At 37.5% G+C, this 10,512-nt stretch overlaps 1 protein-coding gene across 1 annotated transcript; it reads right to left on the bottom strand.

The window, feature by feature from the left end:
• Window positions 1–2,337: 2,337 nt before the first annotated feature.
• On the bottom strand, window positions 2,338–9,728 carry LOC133219304 (granulocyte-macrophage colony-stimulating factor receptor subunit alpha-like). The gene is made up of 9 exons (XM_061366554.1): window positions 9,567–9,728; window positions 7,664–7,793; window positions 7,397–7,572; window positions 6,512–6,651; window positions 6,230–6,268; window positions 5,168–5,306; window positions 4,517–4,604; window positions 3,916–3,997; window positions 2,338–2,952 (listed from the first exon to the last, which is right to left on the bottom strand). The coding sequence occupies exons 2-9, from the start codon at window positions 7,789–7,791 to the stop codon at window positions 2,881–2,883; spliced, it is 864 nt and encodes a 287-aa protein (XP_061222538.1). The 5' UTR covers window positions 7,792–7,793; window positions 9,567–9,728; the 3' UTR covers window positions 2,338–2,880.
• Window positions 9,729–10,512: the final 784 nt, after the last annotated feature.

The raw sequence follows: 10,512 nt of genomic DNA on the forward strand, positions 1-10,512 counted from the left end.
GCAACAACTAAAACATCAGTATATTATCATCATTGTTCTCAGACTAGAGCCAAAACACAGCACTGCACCAGCTACTAGGGAGAAAACTAACTCTATACCAATGAAACCTGGACAGTATCCATACCTTATTCCATATCATTCACATCATGACAGGTATGACACTTCCCACCGTCACTTTTCCTGTCTTTTGATAGATATAAATATATATACACACAGATATAATTTTCCTAGTCTACGGACCATCTCTACAAATGTTTGTTGAGTTCATTCAGTCCATGACTTTGGGCTCTATCTGTTGCAACAGTCTCTCTGGACAGAAAAGATGAATGGTGTGTGCTGTTGGATTGTTGCATGCTGAAGCTCATTCCCATTCCATTACAGCTGCACTTCCCCAGTTTTGTCAAAAGTTCATTCTTTGTTAATGTGGTGATCAAAAGGGTGTCAGGTTCAGATCCTCAAATCTGGAACGATGGAGATGGGTGCCACGAGGTGCTCAGAACAGTGACGGGTATATAGCAGCCATGGAAGTGATAATATCAAATGTTATACATCATCATACAGTTCAATTGGCTGGCCATCTTCACCCAAAATCAAATTTCCTTGAGATACAAACTGGACTTCCCACATCCTCCCTCCAGGTGAACCCAGGTCCCTGAGCAAAAGCAATCCCATGAGTGATTTTGTCTTTGCTGAAGCAGAAATCACCCAGAGTGTTTTCCCCAGCAAATTCTTTATGTGCACCACAGGAACTTTATCTCCCTCTACAGTATGTAAAAGTTGTGATTATGCTGGGCCAGCCCTGTTGGCAGATCCTCTGGTGTTGACCAACCAAGTGGCCTTTGGTAAATGTGTATCACAATGCTTGAAAGTTCCCCCACCCATTGCTCTCAGTGTAGTTTTTAACAGCCCATTGTACCTTTCGATTTTCCCAGAGGCTGGTGCATGGTAGGGGATGTGATATACCCACTCAATGCCATGCTCTTTGGCCCAAGTGTCTATAAGGTTATTTCAGAAATGAGTCCCATTGTCTGACCCAATTCTCTCTGGGGTGCTGTGTCACCACAAAATGTGTTCTCAAGGCCCAGGATAGTGTTCCGGGCAGTGGCGTGGGGCACAGCGTACGTTTCCAGCCATCCGGTGGTTGCTTCCACCATGGTGAGAACATGGTGCTTGCCTTGGTGGGTTGATGGGAGTGTGATATAGTCAATCTGCCAGGCCTCCCCATATTTGTACTTCAGCCATCGTCCTCCATACCAAAGAGGCTTTAACCACTTGGCTTGCTTAATTGCAACACGTTTCACACTCGTGAATAACCTGGGCAATAGTGTCCATTGTTAAGTCCACCCCTCGATCACCAGCCCATCTATATGTTGCATCTCTGCCCTGTTGGCCTGAAGCGTCATGGGCCTACCAGGCTAAAAATAATTCACCTTTATGTTGCCAATCTAAGTTCATCTGAGCCACTTCAATCTTAGCAGCTTGATCCACCTATTGGTTGTTCTGATGTTTCTCAGCGGCCCAACTCTTGGGTACCTGAACATCTATGTGATGTTTCAGTGGTATCCAAAGGATATTAAAAAGCTTTAAAATTTTCAAACGCTACTGTAAATAGCCTGATGGCAAAAGGGAAGATGTGGGAGGAGGTCTCCTCCACATGTTGGCCCTCTGAGAAGAAAAAGCAAAAGGTATAATTATTAATAGTTTCAATTAGGTGGCTCCAAAAATATAGAGGTAATGGCAATGCTGAATACACATACCAGATTGGTTTCACAACCAACAATTCTATCGTATCACAAGCCATTACTATAAAGCACACCAAAGTGAGAGCCTTAGTCCAGGTCCCATGGATGATAAATATCACTGCAGGGAATGCATACTTCAAGTAAGGTATTAGATAATGCAAATCTGAAACCAAGCTTGACCAGTTCTGAGAGCAAATAAAAGATCTGTTTTTATCTCAACCGTTTCAGCCCCATGTTGGGCTCCAAAAAATGCTATCATGGTTTAAACCCAGTCAGTAACTAAATATCAAGCAGTTGCTCACTCACCCCCCCCACACACACCTTTTCCCTCTCTAAAGGAGAATTGAAATAATGTAAACCCCATGGGTTGAGATAAGAACAGTTTAATCACCAAAGTAAAATGTACTACTACTAATAGTAATAATAATGATAAGGGAAATAACAAGGGGAGAGAATATAAAGCTAAAAGGGGAAAGGAGAAAAGCCCAATAAACACAAGTGATGCACAACACAATTGCTCACCACCTGCTGGCCAATACCCAGCCCAACCCAAGCAGCAATCTGGGCCTTCTGGGTGGCTCCCCCAGTTTATATACTGGGCATGATGTGCTGTGGTATGGAATACCCTTTTGGCTAGTTTGGGTCAGGTGTCCTGTTTCTGCTTCCTCCTGGCTTCCCTTGCCCCTTCTCCCTGGCAGAGCATGAGAGACTGAAAAGTCCTTGATCAGGGTAAGTGCTACTGATCAACAACTAAAACATCAGTGTGTTATCAGCATTGTTGTCAGACTAAAGCCAAAACACAACACTGCACCAGCTACTAGGGAGAAAATTACCCCATCAGAAACCTGGACATAAGAAAAAACCAAAAATAATCCAACCAACAAAAATTATTAATGGAAAATACAATCAAATAGAGAAAGGCTTTTAAAGATAGGTTATTGGGGAATTGCCTCTACAAGAAACATTTTTCTCTCTGTTTGCAAGGGGGAAAATGTATGAAAAACCTGTAAATTGCTGCTGTACTTGTTGCAGCTGAGGTAGAGTTAATTTACTTCAGGTAGCTGGCTCACTGCTGTGTTTTATCAAGAAGGTATACATGTTTGAAAAAATTCAGGTTGCTTCTTTCTCTTGCATGCCATTATGTCACTTCTTCAATCATTGCTATTGTTTCTTCAGTTTCATGCATTATTGACTGACTCTTAAATTCTGCCTATTAAAAGAAGAATAAAATTTTTTTTTAGTGTTTCATGCATGAGATTATCCATGAAATTACAATTTCTAAATTTCCTGTCATTCAGAGATTCATAATTTGTTATATAGAAGCTACAATGGGACTCCATCAATGGGAGGAAGTAGACACATCTAGGTTTTCCTTCCAAGATGAGCTCCCTAGAGTGGAAGAAAAGACTTTTCAACTCAAAAGCCAGAAAACTCATATTTTGAAACATAGAATTGTTAACATGATGAAGGAACAGAGCATAAAAAGATGCATACAAGACCACCAGTGATCCAGTGTGTCCTTGCAGATACATTCTTGCTTCCAGACCTGGATGTAGCCAACTAAAGGACTTCATATTGCAAATTGGATGAAACTGCAACATGCTCTCTAGATGGGCACTTCCATATCTGGATGGGTAGTTCTTGCTATGTCAGTTGCTGCTTCTTACAAGTCTCTCCATCTCTTTGCATAAGCTAGAACCTCTCAGCTCTCTGTTATACTTTATTGCTTACCATACCCTAAAAACCTTTCTTCTTTCAGCATCATTGCCAAATACCAACATGGCTGTCAATATCTGCTATGGCACAACTATTTTTGTCCAGCAGTAGATTTCTTTGTCCTTTTTCTCCTCACAGCTGGCCAACAGCCTGTATTATTAATGTGCTGAGGAGTTTATGCTCAGCACTATTCTAGTGATAGCATGTGGCTTATAGGGAGAGCAGGGTGAAAATGTAATTTCTCCAATGCTTCAGGCAGATGAATGACCGCAGTTTCAGAATGGAAAAGGGAGAATAAAAGAATAATTTGCATATTGACCTTCTCTTTCAGTATCTCAAGAACAAAAAAAAAATTATCCTTACTTCTGTGCACCTTCCTGGCACTTAGGTTGTACCTTTGAGACTGCAGTGGATCCTTAATTACAACAAATTTCAGGTAAATGGAAAGAAGACATACCTTGAAATCCATTGAGCAGAGCTCATAGAATGGGTCTCTTGGCCGTGGTATTGTAGCAGATGCTTTTTTCAAATAAGATCTTCTACAGTGACAAAAAGGGTTGGTGAAGAAAAAAGGTTAGCTTAACTATATAATAGTGTTCCTGAGGTATTATTTTACTCCTTGAGGACAAAAGTAGTGAAAAAGTAACTACAAAATTACATAGGCTGAATACAATGGCATAATTTCATTGTTCAGAATTTGAATTATAATAATTTATTTTATTACTTACTAGAGAATGATTGGAAATTGCTTTTTTAAGTATCTGAATGTGAAATATCCTCAAAGCAAAAAACATTACAGGGTCTAATGGCAGGAAAGCAGCAATGATATAAGGCCTTGTCCCAGTATCGAAAAGTTTTGTGTTATATCGATCAAGTGGATGAGAAGGTTAGGAACCGGAAATACAGAACCAATTTGAGGGTCAAGATTCCTGCTATAGTTCTGTGTTGATTTTCCCCCTCCCTCCTCTCATTTAGAAAGAGGCCAGAAAATTTCTTTTAGGTAAGGTGGTGTTATTTCAGCTACAGAATAAAATCTTTGGACAAGAAATAAAGCTTACACTGTGCAGAGAAGAAGTACAAGGCCTGCTGCCAGCACTGATATCAGAGATAACATATATGGTGAAGTAGATGTAAGTTGGCTTGTTCCTGAAAGACAAGAAGTCATCAAAGTGTTCATTAGTATCACAGAAAAGGAAGGATTTCACATCTATGTGCAATCTGCTTTGCATTATGGTGTCAAGCATTAGTATGAAGTCACTTATTTAGCTTAGCACCTCCTTGCCCCGTAACATGTGAGGGAATGGAGCAGCTGACAGTATGTGGACTGTCTGTGGTGATTTTAGATGTTACAAAGCATTTTGTGAGGAACTGAGGCCCACAGAGTACTTCAAAATACAGGATGGCAGAGAATTAACAGGGGAAAACAGAAGTTTATAAAGCCAGAAGTATAAATGGTAGAAAGAAAAGAACTGACAACAGATCTCAGAGTTTTGCTTCAATCGCTATCTCCTTCCAAGAAGCACCCACTGTCACACCAGAAAGCTTGGAGAAGTCATTCATATTGAGATAGGCAAATTCTTCACTTGTTATTGTAGTATATTAATGTGCAAATATCAATGTGTTTTCATCTCTAAGTATGAAGTAATAAATGAGGCAGACAAATAATAAATGAGGGAAAACTAAGGCAGGGTAGTGATTTTCATTCTTACCAAACTCTACAGGTGTACTCCACTCTCCCCAGCTAGTGCTCACTAAACAGCCATTGTCAGTTGCTCTGATTTTGACGCTGTACCTTTTTTCTGTGCTGAAGCTTTCAAATATATAGGAGTTTCCTGTGATGCTGCTTTCCTAAATGCAAAACAGCTAGACTGAGAACTTTTTATTAACTAGACATACTGATGTTAAGAATATGTCAGGTTCATTCAATGATGCAAAAAATTACAAAGCAAAATTTTACATATATTCCTGTGAGCAGATTAGAGTGAAATAACAAAACCCAAACACTTAGTAAGTTAGCTTGTTTCATCCTAATTCCTTTTGTTTGAACATTTTGTGGTGGTGATATGAAGATGAAATATGAAGTATGCTTCTCTGACTCCTTAGTCTTCGCTAAACAAAAGGGATTTGGGGAAAAAAACCCAAAACAATAGTTTGTTTTTAGCCTGTAATGGGCTTATTTTACTGTAAGATAGCTCTTTAAAGGTCTGGCATTCCCTTACTGTGGACGTTTTCAAAACTGAGATAGAGTTTGATGGCCAGATTATACAAAAGTGAAAATTGCTACATATGTTGAAATCCTTCTCAAAAGAATATTGAGGCTCCTTGAAAACTTGAGTATATATTTTTTTGTCTTTTTTCTTTACACTTGCTTAGTCTTTCAGGTGGTATTTTCATGCCTCCTCCATCTCAACCCCTTCCAGACATTATTAATAAAGAAAAAAGTTCTCCACATTTTGTGTGTCTTGAGTGCAATGTGGAATTACGGATCATATTTGTGCATATATATAATTGAGTAGGAATTACAAAAGATTGTAAAATGGAATATTTTGTGACTTGCACAGGAGTAGCATGAAGTTCCAGTTGTTTTTGTACTATGCTTTAGAAAAAAGCATATTAAAACTTTGAATTTAGGAAACTTGTCAAAAACCAGCATACAGAGTACACTGAAACTGGCAGTGAGAAACCAAAACAATTTGGTTGGAGGATGCTCTGATATAGATAAAATTTCAATGCAGCATAAACAATAGATTTATACTGTAATAAAGACTTACTCTTCTAGATGTGTTTCTGATGTTTTTCTCAGGATCAGCCTAGTAACAAGAGAAAAATGTATTTATTTTTGACCAGCTGTACAGTGGCTTGAAAGTATTCCCTTAATTTGCTGCTGCTGTCTGTGAGGGGCAGCAGTCCTCAGCTCATGTGCAAGAGGGACACTACACATCAAAGAGGAAAGATCAGTCAAATAGGGAAAGAGAACTGGGTATTGGTTGTATGGTGGTATGTGTGGAGATAAAAGCATACAAAATACTATTAGGAATCATTATTATTCTTACCTTATTTTCTATGACAATTTCATATTTGAAACAACCACGTCTTTTCACATGACTTGTGCGAGGTGGTTGCCACTGAATTTCACAACCATGAGAAGCTTCTGTACAGTTCACAGTGACATTTGATGGAGGGGTGAGTTTTTCTACAATAATAGAATCAGAAATACTAATGATTAATAATCATCTTTCTTCACTCTGCCTTTTAAAAATATAGGTAGATGTTCAAGCAACTGGTTTAAAAAGTTTTAATGCAGCTCTACCAGAATTTTTATATTCACCCCATATTCTGAAACATAACTTCCTGACTTAACACTCTAGATGAGGAACCCAGAGTATCAGCAACAACAGTAGATAAAATTAAAAAATACAAGCAATTGCTTAGATTTTACTGAATTCAATGTATAATCTATGCAGGGTTTTTTATAGACTGTGTTCATATTAAGCAGAGGTAATTTTTTTTATTTTTTTATTTTATTATTAGCAAAATTCTTCCATTTAAAAAAGGAAAGTTTTTGCTCACAATATTAAGGTAATTGGTTCTTTTGTATTTTGTGGATGAACAGAACTATGAGATCTAGATAGTCCCACTCAGGCATCCTTAGCTAGCTATTCTGCAACATGACACCTTTCTGTCAGAGAATAAATATTTGACTGAAACGTTGACAATTCCCAGACTTATGATTTCAGATTGCCTCTGCATTCATTTATTTTTGTTCATTCTTACACTTTTGACTTTTCAGCTATAAAGGTTGGAGAAAAGAAAAAAATACCTAACCCGTGTTCTGAAAAGCAGTATTTTAAAAATGTATTTTTTTTTCCCCAGGGATTAATTCTTCATTGCCTTAGCATAAAACTAGAAATTAAATAATGAAAATAAAAAGTCCTTACCAATTTTGTACAGGATAATCATCTTCTTATATGACTGAATGTTTTGTCCATTTCTAGAACCATTTACCAGGAAATAAGCTCTCTTATTTTCTATTGTCACATTTTGGAATCTACATCCTGTGTGCCTTCCATAATTATCTTTGATGTAATTCTGACATCCTGTGAAGTCTTCTTTCCTTTACATGACATATTGCATCAGTTAAATATTGACAATGTCACTTGTCAGAGAGAAACCAAAATTCCCTAGGTTCAAGCAGACCTACTTACCTTGAGGTCTTCCAGTACAGGAAATATTGGGTATCTCCTGAAACATTCCTGCCCACATGCCAAGTGCAATTCATGAAGGAAACATTAAAAATGACACAGACAAAATTTTCAATTGCTGTCCCATTCATGCCTGTGAACACAGTCATAATATCCCATGTTCACTCTGCAGAAAGACTGTATAAATGCACAAATCATGCAGATATCTACAAACTCATTTAGTAGTTTTTTTAGCTACCTGATTAGTAAATCCAGCTGCATATTGTCTGGGTCTTGCAGTTATACACTTACTTTAAGATAGCAGTGATTTTATTTGTGTTGAACCATGAGGATTATCTACCATCATTAGAGATGCTGAAGATGTGACTATGATTTAATCAACTCTAATCAAGTCAGGCACCCTGATGTAGTGAAAGCTAATAACAGTCACTATTGTATCCTTTCTTTATCTAAGGTCTTTCAAGGAGACTGACATTTTTCTCTTTCTAATTTATACTTGAGGACTAGCTAAATTTTTCTTGTGGCTTCTTGCTTAACCACTCCTCTTTTAGTAACTCCATATTTGTCACTTTATCATTATTTACTTAAAAAAGAGGTAAGGCCATACTCTCATGATCCTTTTCTGTAAGTAGTGATGCAAACAGTTTAGTTTCTCTGTAGTGTACTGTACCTCCTGAACTGTCTCTTATGTTTGACAATGATAATAAAATACGTAGTGCAAGCATGTCAGTATCCTCACGAGCACCCTCTGTTTCATACATGAATAACTTATTTTCCCCTATTTGGTATCTTTAGCTATATCTGAATCTTTCTTGACATTCTTTATATTTTCTCATGAAAGAGATAAGTTACTTAACAGAGTGAGACAGATGTGATGATTGTGATTGCACCAAACTACATAACAACCCACTGTTTTAAGCACACACAGTGCCTTCTTTTATTTAGTTAGTTACTGGTTTTGAGTCAGCTTAGATTGCCCATCTTTTGGGCAGATGTTGGAAACTGTAGTAGTATCTTCAGAAAAATGCCAGAGTAAAGAATATTTGCCCCTGTGATCTTTTGTGGTAATCAAGATTATTAACAAGCAAGGACAGGATCTCATCTGTGGGCCTTGAACACAAAATGATTTTTGCTTTAATTCAGTACTTGAATAGAAAATGTATAAACCACTCTTGACCCTTCAGCACAATGGATTAGGTAAATTGTAAAGGATTGTAGCTAACATACTTGCTACTGGAAATTAAGAAAAGAAAATTAAATTTCTTTAACCTGATTCTGAAAATGCTGTCAATTGTGGGATGGTGTTTGTCTTACCTAAGTTTACCCAAGTGCTGTGTCGATATGCCAACAGGGCATTCTATGCTGCCTCAAGAGTGCCTGGAAAGAAACAGCTACTTAAGACACAGTTTATTCAGCCTAGTCTGGGGAAAGATGAATGAAGGCTTCACTATGTTTATTTCTTGCAAGTCACTGAGCAGATAGTCCAGTGTGACCAGTCCAGAACGATCCCTCTCAGACTAACCTATCCACCTTGGTCAGGTGAATCCAGGAAGATTCATTCCTTTTTCCTCTTACATCATCTGGAATCCACAGATAAGCATTTTCCCACTGAAAACTGCAAAATTATTTTTGAAAATGCCTTTTACTCCTCTTTCCTATAACTGTAATAGCGATGTGTGCTTCCCTTTAGAAAAACAATTGCAGTAGAACAGTATTATTTTCCACAGAGATTGTCCAAATTTCTTTTCACATTTCAAATAATTCCTGGGCAGATTATTGATCAAAATCTTAAGGAAACTTAAAGTATTTCTGTGTGAAGTTGTTTTTTTTCTGCACTGTGTTTTTTAAACTCTATGAAAATTAGCTTCTGCTAGATGCTGTGCAACAGCACAGGCCACTCAGTTACCTGTTAGAGAATTCTGAATCCTGACACATGTCCACAGGAGATTGTCATGTTAGGAGTTTGGAAATAGTAGTGAGGTAGAAATCCTGTTGCCGTGATTATTCTCATCCAGGTTGATTAGAGAGCTCCTTAGGTGAGAATAAAAACTGTCCAATAACCTGCTGATTGTAAGTAACATACAACCAACATACAACATACAACCAACATGCAACATACAACCGTGTCTCAGTACTCAATGAAAAGGAATGTATGTAATTGAAAAAATCCCCAAACCTTACACTTTGTTTTTATATCACAATATTTTGCTAAGGGAAATATCTGTCTTGGGTATAGTGCTTAACACTAAACTTCTGAGGTTTATTTCCCAGCTTTGGCTCTGAAACACTTGGAAAGTTATTTTTGCCAGAGGGAATGTATGCAAAGGAATTACTGCTTATATGGAGGATGTGCTGTTAGGGTAAAATTATGAATACATCCCTGCAGCATTTTCAGGAACTGTGAATATGTGAAATTTTCTACTTCAATATTAAAATTGTAATAAGAGAAAGGACACTGAGACACTTTTATTCGACTGGTGTCTAAATGCAGTACAGAAGAGATTCACTCTGCATAGTGATTTTGCTTTATGGACGTAGATAGCTAAAATTTGAACATTTCTGGTTTGACTGGGTTTTCAAGAGAAAGTGACATAGGCAGTCTTCAGTGTTGTAATGCAGGTCTTAACAAGCAGAATACTGCTATGTGGATGAGATCAGTAATACCGGAAACTTTTAATTTTAGAATATATTTATATAATTATTTTCAGACTATAGAAAAACATATCATTAAAATTTTGGCTAAGACATTCATCAGACAAAACTTGCATTTGCAGGTAGTATCTATCTACCCCTCACATTTATTTTACAGCATTAAAACTCACAGGAATAACAAAATACAGTGTTCCTTTGCC

The sequence above is a fragment of the Neopsephotus bourkii genome, unplaced genomic scaffold (genome assembly GCF_033783945.1).
Source record: "Neopsephotus bourkii isolate Nb327-2 ecotype Australia unplaced genomic scaffold, CSIRO-AGI_Nbou_v1 NB_1346, whole genome shotgun sequence".
Lineage (NCBI taxonomy): Eukaryota > Metazoa > Chordata > Aves > Psittaciformes > Psittacidae > Neopsephotus > Neopsephotus bourkii.